This window comes from Crocuta crocuta, unplaced genomic scaffold (genome assembly GCF_008692635.1).
Source record: "Crocuta crocuta isolate KB4526 unplaced genomic scaffold, BGI_CrCroc_1.0 scaffold234, whole genome shotgun sequence".
NCBI lineage: Eukaryota > Metazoa > Chordata > Mammalia > Carnivora > Hyaenidae > Crocuta > Crocuta crocuta.
Genome location: NW_027529647.1, coordinates 2,958,327 through 2,974,302, shown reverse-complemented (window position 1 = coordinate 2,974,302; position 15,976 = coordinate 2,958,327). Strand labels below are relative to the sequence as shown.

General features: G+C 64.0%; 1 protein-coding gene across 1 annotated transcript; it reads right to left on the bottom strand.

Annotated features, from left to right (window-relative positions):
- Positions 1 to 3,841: 3,841 nt before the first annotated feature.
- On the bottom strand, positions 3,842 to 10,194 carry HS3ST6 (heparan sulfate-glucosamine 3-sulfotransferase 6). Its single transcript, XM_077762787.1, has 3 exons — positions 10,056 to 10,194; positions 9,380 to 9,638; positions 3,842 to 4,566 (listed from the first exon to the last, which is right to left on the bottom strand). The coding sequence occupies exons 1-3, from the start codon at positions 10,192 to 10,194 to the stop codon at positions 3,951 to 3,953; spliced, it is 1,014 nt and encodes a 337-aa protein (XP_077618913.1). The 3' UTR covers positions 3,842 to 3,950.
- Positions 10,195 to 15,976: the final 5,782 nt, after the last annotated feature.

Genomic DNA, 15,976 nt, shown 5'->3' with positions numbered 1-15,976 from the left:
GTGAATTTGCCCGTTCTGGGCGCTACACATCAACACACCCATGTGATCTGCGACCTATTGGGTCAGGTTTCTGTCCTCACCTTAACGTTTCCACGATTCGCCCTCGCTGTGGCGTGTGTCAGAACGTCCCCCCTTCTCGTGGTGGAAGAATCGTCCACCGCACGGACAGGCCACGCTTTGTGTACCCCTTCATCTGTTGATGGAAGCCTTCATTGTTTCCACCCTTCCTCGGGGGTAAGGCGGCCATGAATTCCCCTGTACAAGTCTTTACTTGCACACCGGTGTGTAAATCCTCCAGGCTACACGCCAAGGGCCTATTTTACACCGACGGTTCTCCTCATCCAGCCCCGCAGCACCTGACCTCCCACCTCGCACCCGGAGGGTCCCGCAGCCCCCCCACCCCACCCCCGCCCTGGCGGTCTCCTGCCCTGTCCCCTCGTCCGTGTGTCCTGGGGCTTGCGTGGTTAGTGCTGTTCTCCGGCCGTGCGGAGGGTGGCCTCCCTCCTCGGGGAGCTCACCTGAGACAGACACGGAGGAAGCCAGGAAAGACTGAGCTCAGAGCCAGAGAGCCCGGGGAGGAGCGGAGGCTTCCCGCTGGAGGGGGGCGAGGCCCTGCGGAGCCAGCTGCGGGTCCTGCGGCTCCAGGGGCTGAGCCGGACACAACGGAGTCGCTGGATCCCGAGGCCACAGCTGACTCGCTCCCTGTCCCTGCACCCCAGCCTCCCGACCCATCCCCCGGGCCTGGGCCTTTGCCCCCAAGGAGAGACCCTTCAGGAGTCAGCCCTTGCCAATTTAGGAGAAAACTTCTAGAAAGGGAGAGTCCCACAGAAATGAACCACTGGGGTCATGATGTCAGCACATTGCAAGCCCCTTAGAGCACAGCATCCAGGGGCCCAGAGGGGGTCCAGGGGCCCAGAGGCTGCCTGGCCACCAGAGGAGAGCGTCGAGGGTCCGCATGTTCCTGGCCCTCCCGGGTGCGGCTGCAGGAGGCCCTGCTTGGACACGACGGCCCAGCCGCCCCTTAATAGGGACAGGAGCTTCCTCCAGGGAGTGGGCCCGTCTGCAGCTCAGGAAGGGCCCTGTGGATCTGGCTGTGGGGACATGGAGACCAGGCCCTTCCCCAAAGCACCACTGCTCCTGGGGTGAAGGGGGCTCACAGGTGCTGCCCTGAATGTACCTCTCTTTCTAGACGTTTCCCCAGGGCCCAGCTTCCCCTTCCACACCTGGTCCTGCCCTGCAGCCACTCTTAGGAGTCTGGGAGGGGAGTAAGCAAGGTCCGCCCACCAGAGCCTCCAGCCCCGGAGAGAGGGACCACCTCCCGGGAGGACCCGAGTCAGCTGCAGGTGGGCTCCTGGGGTCCCCAGGCTGTGGAGCCCCCACCAGGGTCGGGGGGAAGCCAGGGCCCACGGACGGCGACGGGCTCCCTGCAGGGAGAAAAGACTCAGGTCTGGAACCTCCCATCTGCAGCCCGGCACGGAGGCCACTCAGGTCCGAATGCGCTCAGGGTCTCCAGTGCCCGCAGGGTAAGGCCCAGGGTGAGGACCCCCATCCTCACCCAGACGCACCTGCCTGTCCTGGGGGTCAGGGAGCAGGGACCCCGTGGGCCCCCAGCCTGCACCAACCATGGCACAAAAGTCTGGGCAGGTGAGGCAGAAGCAGCCCCTCCGCAGGCGTCTCCCAGCCCCTTCCTGGACACCCGAAGCTGTGAGGACCCCCCACTCCCACCCACCTCATCCCAGTCCGGCTGGCTGAGGAGGAGCGGAGAAGGGGACCCTGGCCCTTTCTCCCCCACTGAGCAGAACAGGAAGAAGGTAACTGAATCAGCACTTTGTGCCCCATCTGGAACATTCCAACATGGAAAACCCACTGAGCAGCTGGGGAAACCACTGAGGGACTTTAATTAAAGGCGGATGACTCTCCCACAGAGTCCCACCCCCACACACAGCAGGGAAGACCCACCGCATCTGCCTCCGGTGTGTTCTGAGGCCCAGCTGGGCACCCGGCTCTGGGTGCTGGCGGCCGGGCCCAGTTCCCACCGGGAGGGGGTGACGGCTCCCAGCCAGCTGACCCTTTCTCCACACTGTTTCCAGTCTGCCTTCTGCACCAAAGCCACACAAACTGGTGGCTCCCACAGCTCTGCTTCCAGGAAGCTTCCGGAAGAGAGAAGTGGGTCATGTGAGTGGGCTCAGGAGAGGGACTCTAACTGGAGGGAGGAAATGAGACTGGTGTGAGGGCACAGCCCCCCCCCCATTCTTACACTGTCTCCCTCTCAGTCCACACCTGCTGTGGGGACAGGCATCGTGGGCAGAGGGAACAGCCTATGCAAAGATAATTCAGGTGGAGACAGGTGGAAGGAGCCGACGGGGCAGAAGCGTAGGGGTGCCCGCCGTCCCGCTGCACAGAGGCCCTTCCCCGACACCGTTCCTGCAGATCGGGCCACCCGCCCCACCCCCACCCCGCGCCCACATCAGAGACCCGAGCCGGGAGGAGGCTACAGGTGCATCTCAGCCGCATCTGCCCACATCTGCCGCTGCGTTTCCACCAAGGTCTCTCGGGGCCAGCCCCCAGTCCTGCCTCTGGCCTGGCCCCAGTGGCAGAGCCTCGACCCAGTGCTGGCTCCTCAGGACAATCCAGACAGGAGTCCTCTGGGCCCAGAACCAGCGGGGGCAGACTCCGGGCCGCTGAGGACAGATGTCCCCAACCACCTCCCCACTTCCTGCGGAGGCTCTTCTCACAGACCATCAGTTGACCCCAGGTGTCTACCACGGGGCTCAGAAACAGTAGCCACCATGCCTGGTGGCCCACTGGCTCGCAGTTAGCCAGAACGGGGGTGGTGGTGACAGGCAAGCTGTCACTCCCCTGGAAACCCTCCCTCATTTCCACCCTGGAGCCCGGGACAGGCAGCTGCTGCAAGCAGCCCAGAGCTGGACACCGTCAGGCCCTGTGAGGGCCCCGCGCAGCGTGGGCATGCCAGGCTTCGTTCTAAGGGTCCCGGGAGGTCATTGTCAGGGGGCTTTGTGGGCGCCTGGCAAGCAACCCTGTGGCCAGGAGCAGGTGAGGGGGCCGCACTTTCCCGGGGGCGGGGGGGTGGATAGGGCACCCCAGCCCTCCCGAGTCTGGCCTCAGTTAGGGTCTGAGCAGGCATCTGGGCTGCAGATGGGCATTCCTCCTGCCCCCCCGCCCCCAGGGAGGGAGCCCTTCCTGGAACACAGCAGATCTGGGGCATCCAGGGCCTGGGGGAGTGGGTGGAAGCATTGAGTTGCAGGGTCTGGAGGGAGGGAGACGAACGTGAGTGTGGCCTGTGGTAGGCAGTGCCAGACTGTCCCCAGGGGCTCGGGGACTGTTAGAACCTCTACCCTGCCTGTCACACCCCCTGTAACGCAGCCTCACCCCATTTCCAGGGGGGAGCTTCCCACGGGCACTAGGACAGGAAATTAGCTGTGGCCGTGGGTGCAGCCCTGAGCTGGGCAGATCCAACTTTCATCCTGCCCTAGCCCTCAAGTGGGCAACACGGAGCCTCAGTTTCCTCACCTACAACACAGGGACAGCACAGCTCAGCATCCCGGGGCTGACAGGAGAGCCTCCAGAGTCTGAGCTGTGTGTCACCGTGCAGGCCCCAAACCTCTCTGAGCCTCAGTTGCTCACGTGCGACAGCGGCCAAGCTCACTGCACACGCCAAAGGATGGCTCACGTCTGAGGACTGGGTTTTGCACTCGCTCCGGGTCTGCAAGCAGTGCCCCGTGGAGACAGGTGGTATGATTAGCATTTCCCTGGGCAGTGGCGCCTCCGGCCCCCCTCTGGCAACCGTCAAGTTTACGTGGAAGAACACAGACCCAGGCTTTATTTCTTAAATACTTTTCCCTGCCCGTCTTCTGTTCGCAGGCTCTGTGGCCCGGCGGCGGCAGGCATAAATTAAGGTTAGCGAGTGTCCCTGGGCAGGACTGTCCTCCTCAGTCCCAGCCGAAGTCCTGGCCGGTCATCTGGTAAAACCTGCGGTTGAAAGGCCGGTAGAAGTCCCGCAGGCGCCGGACCACAGCCTCGGGCACGCGGGGGTGGGGCCGGCCCTTGGATTTGCCCAGGCAGCGGGGGCGGCTGCCCCCCTGGGCCTTCTTGAGGCAGGGGAAGCCCTTGGTGGCGTTGAAGTAGAAGTGCTTGTCCGTGACCACCCGTTTGAGGCCCAGGAAGTCCTGGACGCGGCCCACCTCTCCGGCCGGGTCGCTGACCAGGCGCTCCCCGCTGACGAACAGGAAGCGGGACAGGGGGAAGAAGCGCAGCCAGTTGGCCAGGTGCTGGGCATACAGGCCGATGCGCACGGCGCTCCAGGCCGTGTCCACGGGGCCCAGGCCGTGGCGGAAGGCCAGCGCGCGGAAACTGGGCAGGCCCGGGGTCTTGGAGAGCGTCTGGGCATAGTCGGAGATGGCCCGCGTCACGGGGTTGCGCACAACCACGATGAGCTTGGTGTCCGGGGACATGCTGTGGATGCGGCCGGGGGCCTCCCGGGTCACGAAGTAGCTAGGGGTCTTCTCCATGGTGATCTGCCCGTCCAGGCTGCGTGGCATCAGGCTCCTGTGGGGCCGGAGGAGGGGCAGGTGACAGTGGGCACTGGCCCCCCGGCCCGGGGCGGACCTCCCCTTCCTCCAGGGAACCTCCCCACCAGACCCCCACCCTGGGTCCTTGGGTGGCCAGATACAGGCTGTGAGGCGGCCCACCCCCTCCCAGAGCCGGACGTGCCCACACCTGACACGGCTGTGCTTCCTACCCCGACCCCATCCTCACGAGGCCAACGGCCTGGACCTGCCACCCACGTGGCTGAACCTGCCCCCGGTCCCCCTGCTGGTCCCTGCCCTGTAATTACCTCCCATCACACACTCAGTAAGTGGCTGATGGCATCCCCTAAATTAGGCCATTAATTATTGACAAGGGCGCCCTCTCACTCCCTCCCCAGCACAGCTTTCTCCCGCCTCTGACCACAGCCCTGCTAATTCTCATGGACCGGAATACCCAAAGCCACTAGCGCGGCCCAGCACACTGGAGAACGGCTAGTGCAGTGGCCTGACGACCCGTCCCAAGGCCGCAGCCGCCCAGGCCTCCCAGGCCTGGCTTGGACCCCAACGTGTAAGGCTGCAGTGACGAGGGGAGGGGAGCACGAACCCCATCCCGAGGTCCTGGGGGACTCGGCTGACGGCGGCCCCCTGACCACACCAAGCCTGGGGAAGCCCATCCTGAACCAGTATCCCACGGCCACGCCCACCAGCCAGGTAGTACAGGGTGCGGCGGGCAGGGTGCGGCGTGGCCAGCTGAGCAAACAGCTCTGAGGGAGGGCTGGGAACTAGGTCAACGGAGGCAGAGGCTCCCGGGATGTGTGGGAGGGCACGGAGGTCTCCGCCCGGCTATCCCTGTCTCCTGCCCCGCTGACAGCCCCCAGGACTGGCCCCAGCCAGGAAGGTGGAGTTCAGGCTTCACCCAGCCTAGGTGACCCGCAGACTCAAGCCCCTGGGAGGCAGAGCCCGAGGCTCCTCTTCCTGCTCAGATGCCCCCACAAAACCCAGGTCAGGGGGACACAGGTGCACAGATGCACGAGTGGGGGTGCTTGGCTTGGAGGGTGCTGGCAGTGGGACGGAGGTGTGCACATGGGAGTCCGGGACACGCCCCTGGCTCCCTGACTCCACCCTGTGGGCCCAGGGGCATCAGGTGGGCTGCACGGTCGGCCAGCTATGGGAGGCTCCCCACTCCTGCCCTGGGCAGAGCTGGTCTGGGAAGTCACAGGCACAACTCTGCTTCTCCCATCTCTGTGGACTGCTCACTGCCCCATTTGACAGGCAGGCACACTGAGGCTCTGAGAGGAAGCAGGAAGTACTGGGGTGGGCGTCAGCCCGCAGCCCTGCCCGGCACCTCTTGGCCTGCCTCCTGCAGCTGGGAACCCAACGGGGAGCAGTACCCAGCCCTCCCCATTCAAAGGGACAAGTTCAAGGAGCCCTTGGGTGGTGAAAACGCCAAGGGCTGAGGCCCACGGCGACAGGGGTCCCTTTCCATGACAGGGAAGCCATAGGTCCCTGCACTGGACCTCACTGCTGATACCCACAAAGAGACACAGCACCACAGAGCATCAGATGTCACNCCTCCAAAGGGGAGGAATGTGCCTGGATTGCTCAGCGAATGCCTCCCTCCCATCTTTGACATGCTCTTTCCATCCCTTCCTTCACCCCCAGGCACCAAGTGATCCCAGGGATGCGCCCTCTTTCCCTTCCCAGACTGGGCACTTTGGCTTCTGAGTATCCCCCACCCTCACCCCTGCCTGGGGGGATGGGGGGCTGCAAAGAAGACTTAAAGGGACATCAGCACCTTTCTCCCCAAGGAAGTCAGAGGAGCAGAGACAGAGAGGTGCCTCCAGACCGCCGCCACCGGGAGGGGAGGAGATGAGGCACGAGTGGGGGCGGGGGTGCAGACTCTCCTGACGCACTCCTGCCACAAGCTGGCTTTGAGCTCTGAGATCTTCGGGATCAATTACTCTCCCCAGGCCTGGCCAGGGCACGGAGTAGGGTGGGGATGGGGGCCTTTGGGAGGATGGGAGAGCCCAGGGAGGAAAAGAGGCACAAGACACTGACCCACACACAGCAAACATGTGACAAGCTGTTCTATGGACACCCCCCCAACATACACACACACCACCCCCACAGCTCATCTGGTCTGCATTTCCCTGCGGCTTCAATCCAGCCCTGGGCGACTCTCCCTCCTCCGTCTGGGCCTCACTCCGTGTCCTGCACCTCTTCTGGGCCCCATCCAGCCTGCCCTGGGGCAGAAACCAGTTCCGGGTAGAACCCGGCAGTGCTGGGAAAGTGGGGGCATTGAGCGCCCTGCCACACGAGTCTCTCTCTCTCTGCGTGAGCAAGGGAGATAAGCCCCACAGAAGCCTGGTCCGTCCCCCCACAATCTCACACCCCACCTTCACTGCTCCTGCTTGGGCCCAAGGACCCGGGGGGGGGGTCCCCCTGCATCCCTCCCCATCTCCTCTCGCTTTTCCAAAACACTGTGGTCAAAGTAGAGCCCCCACCTGCCCCCAGACGGGGCACTCCTGCCTGAACGGACACTTTGGGGTGTTTGTGTGACGTCAGCATCTGCCAAAGACAGTGAAGGAATAAAGGAACAAATGCGGAGTGTGAGGGCCCTTGAAGGTCACAGTCCCCAAGATAGAGGACCCTCAAGGAGCCTGAGAGATGAACTTCCTGGAGCCCAGGGAGAGGGGACAGTTGGGCCAAAATCAACTTTGAGCAGCCCAGGACCTACCTGCCTAGTCATGGGAAGGACCAAAGTCACTGCCTGGAATGAGATTGGTCACAGCCCTGTGGGCAAAGGGGGGGGGGCTCCCAACAATTCAGCTGGGGGCACTAGCTGTTGCCCCTCTGCACGCTGCCCTGACCCCCCACCCAGAACAAGGCTTGGCACCGGCTGGAGGTCTAGACCAGGGTCCTGAGAGCAGGTAACACTGTCCCTGGGTGACCTCTTTGCACTGGGGGAAACTGAGGCTGGGGTGGGCATTTTCAGAGGCTCGATGCATCCTCACGGCCGGGTGAAAGGACATGCAGGCACAGAGGCACTGAGCCCCCCTCCACAGCTGTCCGGACGCAGCCACTGACCTTGGGCACACACACTTCGGAAGCTCAGCCAGCCTGCACTGGCCAGTGAGGGGTCAACGCTAGCCGGCCTGACAACTCCGGGTTCCTGGAGGCCACCGGAACCTGACCCTCCGCCTCCTCTGCATCCGCCCTTCCCCCCAGTGCAGGGGGCTCTAAAAATGAGAAAAGAGAAAATCTCTTCTCCACCAGAGGCAGACACGCTCCTGAATCCCCCGGCCCCCACTCCGGGCACCCCAGTATGCCAGGAGCCCACTACCCAGAGCTGAGAATCTGGCCCTGCTGCCTCTCAGAGGCCTCGTCTGCCACCCCCCCCCCCCAGAGCTGGAGCCTGGCCCCGGGGAGGGCCCCGGACCCCAGGCTTCGGGAGAGCCCTCCGGGACCAGCGTCTGCGGCAGCCCCTCCTTCCCAGCCCAGCGCCAGCCCACAGCTCCTTGTAGTTAAAGCGCATGGGGTCGGGCGGGCTCTGAAGTTTGCTGTAGCTAACGGTGTGTCCTCCAGCGTCCTTCCCATCCCCCTCCTCCCCTCCCTCCTCTCCTCCTCTTCCTCTCTCTCTGCGCAGCAACAGCATCCCAGGATTAGGGATGCTTTGGGACGCTGCAGCACCGACGGAGTGGGATAGCTGCCTCCCCCTGGGCACCAGCACGCTGGGGTTCAGCCAGCGAGGTCCAAGGATAGACTCACTTTCTGGTCACCACCCGGTGACCCGACTTCCCTAAGACCCCCAACAGCAGTAACCCTTCAGAGCTCAGGAACCAGGACCCCCCCCTCCCCCGTTCTCAGTGGGGCTCCGCCAAGCCCATGCAAAAGGCAAAGATAACAAATGGGAGGGGGTAGGGGTGAGGGGTACTGGTACATTTGAGAGTCAAGAGCCTGGGTCCTGCCACCCCGCACTCCCCATTAATTCACCAGGTGACCTTGGGCTGGGTCCTCTCTGCCCCATAGCTTGGGGATGAGGTGAGAGCCGCAGGGAGTGGGGTGACTCACTCTCCATCTGTAAGCCCTCGCTTCCCCGCAGGAAGGGACAGGCAAGCTTGTGCACAATCGAAGGAGGCAGAGGGCAGGGCAGGCTGCCTCAGCGGGAGGCTCCTCCACATCTACCGTGACACCCCAAGGCCATCCAGACAGGCAGCGGGACAGCTACAGGGCCCCTCGAGTGAGGCGGGGGTCCCAATCGCCACCCCTTCCTCCTTCTAAATAAAGCGAGACTCTGTCCGGACCCCCAGGACCACAGAGAAGGATTCCTCTTCTCAGGACTGGGAGTCTGGGGAGGAAGCAGGCGCTCTCTAGGAGGTTACCGGGAAAACTCTTGGGGTGACTGGCCAGAGGTCAGACATGCTCCCCCAGAGTGATCCAGTGGGGAAGGGCGGGTGAGTATAGAGCGTTTCTAAGGCTCCTCAACCCCCACTAGCTTCAAACCACTCATGTAGGATCGAAGCTTCTCCCCGCCAGTCTTGCGGAGGCCCCTCAGCAGCCCTGAACCAGGGTTTTCCCCGGAGTTTCAAAGTTTCTGGGAGCCCCGCCGCCAGCGACCGCTCCCCGTTTCCATAAACCCCAGGGCGGAGGGAGGAGCCCGCATCCGCGGGGTCAAGCTCCGGCCCCCCACCCAGGCGGGTCTCGGCCCGGATTCTGGACCCCTCGCCCCGCCGCTTGCCCAGTGAGACCCCAGGGGCGCATCACGCTGTTGCCAGAAGGCCCCCGCCCGGGCGCGCCCCGAAGCCGCCGGGGCGGGCAGGCCGGGCGCTCACCGGTACCAGGCGAGGCCGCGCTCGTAGCACCTGTCGAAGAAGTGGGGCTCAGAGCCGAGCGCGCGGACGTCGGGGTGCAGCCGCAGGAACTCCAGCAGCGCGCGCGTGCCGCCCTTCTTCACGCCCACTATGAGCGCCNCAGGCAGGGAGGAGGCTGAGGCGCGACCCGGGGCCCCAGCCGTGACCGCGACGCGCCCGCTTGGAGACCTGGGCTCCAGCCTGCACCGCTCCAGGGTCGTCACCACTGCCCGCCTGGATGCTGCGGAGACGGGTCGGGTCTCAGGGCGGCGACAGGACTGAGATGAAGACCCCGGGACCGGCTCTTCGAAGGCGGATTCCCGCCCCCCTCGGACAAGGGGGCGGCAGCAGGTGCGCAGCTGAGCGTGGACCCAGGCCCTGCTGCGCCCAGGGTCCCCCGAAATGTTGAGGGAAGTCTGAGAGGAGAACGGGGCGCGCTTTGCCGACAGGTGGCTTGCCATTCATCGGGTGCCATCCCCGGCGGCTGGAGAGGGCTGACAAGTCCGATTACCATCAAAGTCCTGGGAGGCAGGCTCCGGAACGACAGGCGTCTGTCCCAAGGCTCCGCTCACTGTCCCCTGACCCTTTCTACCCCGTCACACCAACTGTCTGCGCAGCCCAGACCACCTGGCGTTGCCCTGGGACGCCAGGGACCCACCTCTGATGCTGGAGACGTGGCTCCTGTATTTGATGAGAAGATTCTGGAGAGGTGGGCTGCGGGACTGGGAGGAGGAGCCCGGGTTCCATCCTAGGAGCTCCTGCGGAGGCGCTGGGATTCGGGGGCCGGGGCCACTCATGGGTCGTGCCGGGCGCTGGAGAGTCTGGGAAGTTCATGCAGCCCTTGTTCACCCAACCCCCAACACAGCACAAGGAAAGCAGAGAAGGAAAGACGGCTCAGTGAGCAAGTCGCAGGCAGATGGGGAATTGGACCAGTGTCCCCTCTACGCCTGTGCCCAGGACTTCCTCACGGAAGGTTGGCGCCCCATGGGCATGGGCTCCTGGGAGAGGCCGGCCTCCGGCTAGCTGCTCAGACGCCGCTGCCCTGGGTGCTGCTTGTTCCTGAGACTAATGGCATCTGGACAAGTCCCAGAAACCCCGGGCACCTCCAAAAGGCAGGGGTCTCCGTGACCCCCAAGTATTTCCAGGTCTCTCACCTAGAGGCAGCCCAGAACCAAGGGGGCTCTGCAGAGCCAGTGGCATGAAGACCACCGATCCGGGGCCCAGCCCAGATCCCGGACACCAGGCCTACACTGCCTGCCAGGGCCTCAGCCAGGAGCCCTGCAGGCGGGCGGCTGGCACAGTACTGTCTGGGGTGCCTGTTGGTACACACAGGGTCACGGGAAGTTCTTCTTCTGGTCTAGCTACAAAGTTCTTCGGTGTGTTCCAGACAGACTGGTTCCCCTGAGAGCTGTCCTGGGTGGGGCCCTGCTCTACCTGCAGCACCCACCCCCGGACTCAGCAGGCCCCTCTCAGGGCTCCGATTTCCAGCATGAAGCGCTGGTGGCCCGTCTGTCTCCCGGGCCTGGCACAGGGAGAGTGGCTTCCTCCTCCAGCCTCTGCTCATGCTGCCTCCTACCGAGAAAGCCTTTTCCTCACACACACACCCCAGCCCCCTATACACACACACCTGCTCAAGGATTTTCCGGAACAGCAGGACACACATGCTGGAGGCTGGGGAATGGGGTCCGGGGACAAGGATAGTTTCCTAGCGGATCCCCTCCCTCCAGCCACCACCCGTCACGGGAGAGGTAGAGGCAAATCTGGGGACACCCAAGAAGGCAGCCTTGGGACATTTGCTCACCAGTGCGTCCCTAGCACCTAACAGAAACTGGCATCAAATAGACACTTGACAACGGCCAGCCAGTGGAAGGATGTGAATGGGGAGAGGTCAAGGAAGGCTTTCTGGAGGAGGTGACCGTCGGGCAAGCCTCCTCACACACAGGGCCGCCACCCCCTCCTTCCCGGGATGTCTGAGTGGCTCCGCCTATCTGCCTCCGCCCTACCTTGCCATCAGGGACCAGCCCCGGCTCCCACTGGCTCCTTCCTGGGTGATCTGGAGACAGTGGATCCCCCTCTCTGAGCCACATGGTAGGAAGTGAGCAGAAAGAAACCAGGCCTTGGGAGCAGGGGTCCTGTAGCTGTCCCTGCACCCTGAGAGGGTCGCCCGCCTCCTGCCCTGCCAGTCTCACCTCCGCTGCCCGGAGAAATGCACCAGCGAGCTTCTCTGCCCAACGGATCTCCCAGGGGCGTCTCTTGGCTCTCAGGCTCCAACATGGCTCAGTCTGGAGCCGCTGCCCAGGCAGGACAGCCAGGCAGAGACCCGCCCGTCCATCCGCCTCAGGCCAACCGTCAGACGTCGAGGTAGCCCGGCCTGACGTGCCAGCTGGCAGGCAGGAGCGAGAACTGGGAAAGGCTGCAGCCTGATGGAGCAAGTAAACACCGTCCCTGGAGGAGGTGACAGCGAAGGCCAGAGCCGAGGGGGACACAGGGCAAGTCTCGGAAAGGAGGCCTGGGGCGCAAGGTCACGGCAGGAGGAAGGCCCAGCCTGGCCTCACAGACCCATGACTCAGCTGCATCTGAGTCCCCTCCACAGGCTGTAATTACCCCCTTTGTGGGTGATTTTGATCCCCATCTGTCTCCAGCTACCCCCGAGCCCGGCAAGGGCAAGGATCGGGTCAGTCTTGACCACGGCGAGCACTCACGAATGTTTGTTGAGTGACTGAGTGGACTGGCTGTGTGTGTGAGAGAGTGTGAGTGACAAGAGTCTGTGTGTGCACCCCGCCCCCGCGCAGACGGTCCCCTCCCTGGGGTGGGCACCCCCAGCGTGGGCCCCCACAAGCAGCAAGGCGGGTGCGTCAGCAGCTGCCCGCTCTGGAGAGTGATTACTAACATCATGCGGTCCCTCCCTCCACGGGGGACAGCTGGGTGGGGGGGCTTCCAGGAACTCCCTTCCCTAGAACCACACCCTTGCCCCTCACCCCGCTTCCGCAGTCTGCTGGGGTCCTGGAGCCTCCAAGGGGGGCCGAGGGGCGGGGCTGCGGGCGAGGGCAGGCCCAGCTGTCCTTGATTTGTGTGGGGTTTTTCCGCTTCGGATGCCGGATTCGCCGGAGCACAGAGGATGCGGTTTTCTCCTGGAGAGGGACCCCTGAGAGATGTCTACGCACCTACCCCACCCACCCCCGGCCCCCACTGTTGCCAGTTCACCCTGGTAGGGAGCAGCGAGGTGGGCCAGGAGCACATGGCTGGCGGTGGGGGCACGCGACACAGCGCCGTGCTGGCAGCAAGGACTTCTCAGTGCCGGAGGCTGATGCGAGCCCAGCTCTGCGCCCTCTCAGCAGGTGACCTTGGCAGGTAAGGTGTCAAGTCTCTCTGAACCTCACTTCCCTGCTTTATTGAACAAAGCTGACACTAGCCCCCATCCCTCTGCGTGTCTAGCGCCTACTCTCTTTATGACAAGGAGGCAGTGGGCATGTGACAGTGTAACCCATAATTCATCGTCCTTGGAGAAGAGACTGGAGAGGAGACTTTGCTGGGGCCTGGCTGGCCAGAACCCGGGGCCTTGTTCCTGGTGACCAGCTCTGCCTGGGGACAATGCGGTACAGAAGGGTTTGCCAGGGCAGACAGGGTTCCCGGGGTCAGGAGGGATGCATGTAAAGGCTCCCTCGACCAGGAGTTTCTCTGTCTCTGTGCCCTTAACCTGCTTGAGAATCTCTGTCTCCATTTCACTCTGCCCCTCCTCTGCTTGTGTGCGCGCTCTCTCTCTCAAAATAAATAAATAAGCATTAAAAGAAACAAGACTGTCTCTGCCCCCACCCCATCCCCACCTCCTCCAGCTCCACAGCCCTGAGCCAGGCCTCAGACATAGAAGCCCCCAGCACCATGGGGAAGGCCGGGCAACATCTAATGGCTCCACATGAGGGCCCTGTGCCCTGGCAAGGGCCCCATGGACACAAAGGTGACTGTGAGCACGTTCCATCAGCAGCCAAGAATCTGACGCAGGCTAAGGAGGCCCATGCTCTGCAGAGGGCACAGGACCCTGTGTGCTTGTGTGTGTGTGTGTGTGTGTGTGTGTGCGCGCGCGCGCGCACGCGCGTCCACATGGTGGCGGTGTTCAGAGGCTTGCCCACCGCTTCCCAGCCTGCGTCTCCCCGCACACAGTGACCTACCCCCGGAAGCAAGTCCAGCCTGGCCAGTGGACAGGACACCCAGAGATGGCCGCCCTCCATCCCCCCTCATTTCCAGGGGAAGCACCCCATCACCACCGTTAGACAGACAGACAGCCATGCCACCAGTCTTGCTGCACTTGGCCTTCAAGAAAGAGCCAGAACCCAGATGCCAGGGCAGAGGATCTTGGGGCCGGTGCCTCCGACTCCTCCCCTTCCCATCAGCCCCCTCCCTAAGCTGCAGGCTTCCTGCAGGACCTGGAAAATTGACCCCCCCCCCAGACAAAGTGACTCTGCCCTTGTCACCTATACCGGCCCTTGCTGTCTCCCTCTGACTCCGGCTTCCCTGCCCTCCCCCCACTTCCAGACACTACCAGGGGTGCCTGGCTCAGAGATGGGGGCCCAGCAAAAATCCTCTAGACTAAGGGAACAAGAAGGCACTGGAGACAGAGGTGGGGGAGGGGAGGGGACAGTCCTGGGCAGCAGGCAGACTGCACAGCGGGGGTGCAGGGCACTGAGGGCCCTGGCTCCGCTCCGTTCCCCCCGAAATGCAGCTGCCAAGCCCTTTGAAGCCAAGAGTAGCTTGTCAACGTCCTGGTTGGAGATGACACATGATAAGAGTTGAAGCCAGGGCCTGAAGCAGGGAGAATCTCTGCCTGCAGACAGGCCCGGGGGGCGGTGAGGGGCAGGGGTGGAGNCAGCCCCAGGAAGCCCACCTGCTGTCTTCTCTGTGCTTCCTGCCCCTAAGCTCTGGTGAGCAGGACCCCAGGGCCGGGGTAAGGTGGTAGGTGGTCCCGGGGTCCCTGCACCTCCCAGACCACAGACACACTCACACAGGTGTGGCTCGGCTCACTCATCCCTGCAGAGTGCGTGGGCAGAGGGCACTGCATTCTGCTACACTCCCCGGCCCCTGCGGCTCAGCGTGGGGGGAATGAGACGAGTGCTCTGTGCACACTGACTGAAGGAGCTCTTTGACCTGGGGTGAGCTGAGACCTGCAAAGGGGACCGCAGGGACCCCGTCTGTCCACACATAGAGGAGACGGGCCCAGGGTCCCCCGCAGTGCGGGAGAAGGAGGGAGCCACTGGGGCAGAGCCACCAGCAGAGGCTTCTAGAAGGATTCTGGCACATGCGGAGGGGATGAGAAAGAAGGAACGGCAAAATGTAGAAGGTGGAAGCAGGCGCATGTTTCAGAACGGAGTCTGGCTGGCCCAGAGGCCCAGGCGCAGGGGTCTGTGTGCAGGGGGGTGGCCAACAGAAGCCCCGAGCTGTGGTGAAGACCACTGTTCTCGTTAACGGACTGGAAATGTGGCTGCAGACACGGGGTCTGCGGGAACCACCGAGGGGAGCGTCTGGTCTATTCTTTTGCAAAGATCACACGGGCTGGGGGAGGCTAGCTAGGGGCTGCCACGGTCGGAGGAGAGAAGCGGGCACAGACGTGTGGGCGGTAGGACCGGAGCCTGGTGCCCCCGGCGGGCCGCGATGGCAGCAGGAGCAGCCGGAGGACGCGGAAGGGCGGCGGGCAGAGGGGGCAGGGGCCCTGGGGCAGGTGGGTCCTGCGCGGCCGCCCCGGAGAAGAGGCGGGAAGCAACAGGTCACTTCCGTGAAGCCCACCAATGGGGCCCCTACACCACCGGCCCCCGCACTGTCCGACGCCAGAAGGCCTCAGCCTGTGTCCCAGGTACGAGCGGGCCGGGGTACGCCGGCGATGACCACTAAGCGCCGCTGGGTCGCGGGGTCCCTGGAGAGGCCTGGATCAGCCCTCGCCGTCTGAGATGCCGCTGCTGCGGCCCCTGGCGGCGCTTCGGGGAACTGCAGGGCCTCTGAGACCCGCGCTGGCGCATGCGCAGCGCGGAGCGAGCCCGCCCCCTGCCGGTGGGTGCCGCACACAGTCCCTGCGCCGCTACCTGGTGGACTCCGAAGGGCCTCCTCGCGTTGGGTCCGCCACTAGGACCTCGTAGGAGGGTGGGGACACGGACGCTGGCTCGGCGGTGACCTCCACCGTCCTCTCTGGGCGCCCCTCCCACTTGTCTGCCCAGCCCACATTCACGCACGAAGCCAGAGGGTTCCTGGGACCTATGCAATCGGCCGCACCCCCATCAAGGTCACGGCTCTCCCTGGCACTCGGCACTCAGATAAAAACGAGAGCCGTGAGTGAGCACAAGTCCCAGGCACGGTCGGTTCGCTCACGCGCTCTGCCAGCGTCTCCTGAGCAGGCGGTCAGCGGGATCCCCGACGCGCATCTACTTTCTCCCTTGCCCGGGGGCCCGCGCACCGGCCTGCGAGGGCTGTTGACTGGCGTCGGCAGAGCATCAGGAGCGGTCTGCCCCTGAGCAGAACACTTGGCTACAAGGCTGTGCCCTGGAGGTTCCGCTTGGCAAGGGAGGGGGCCCTGGAGGGGGGGGGGAGGGGGGGAGG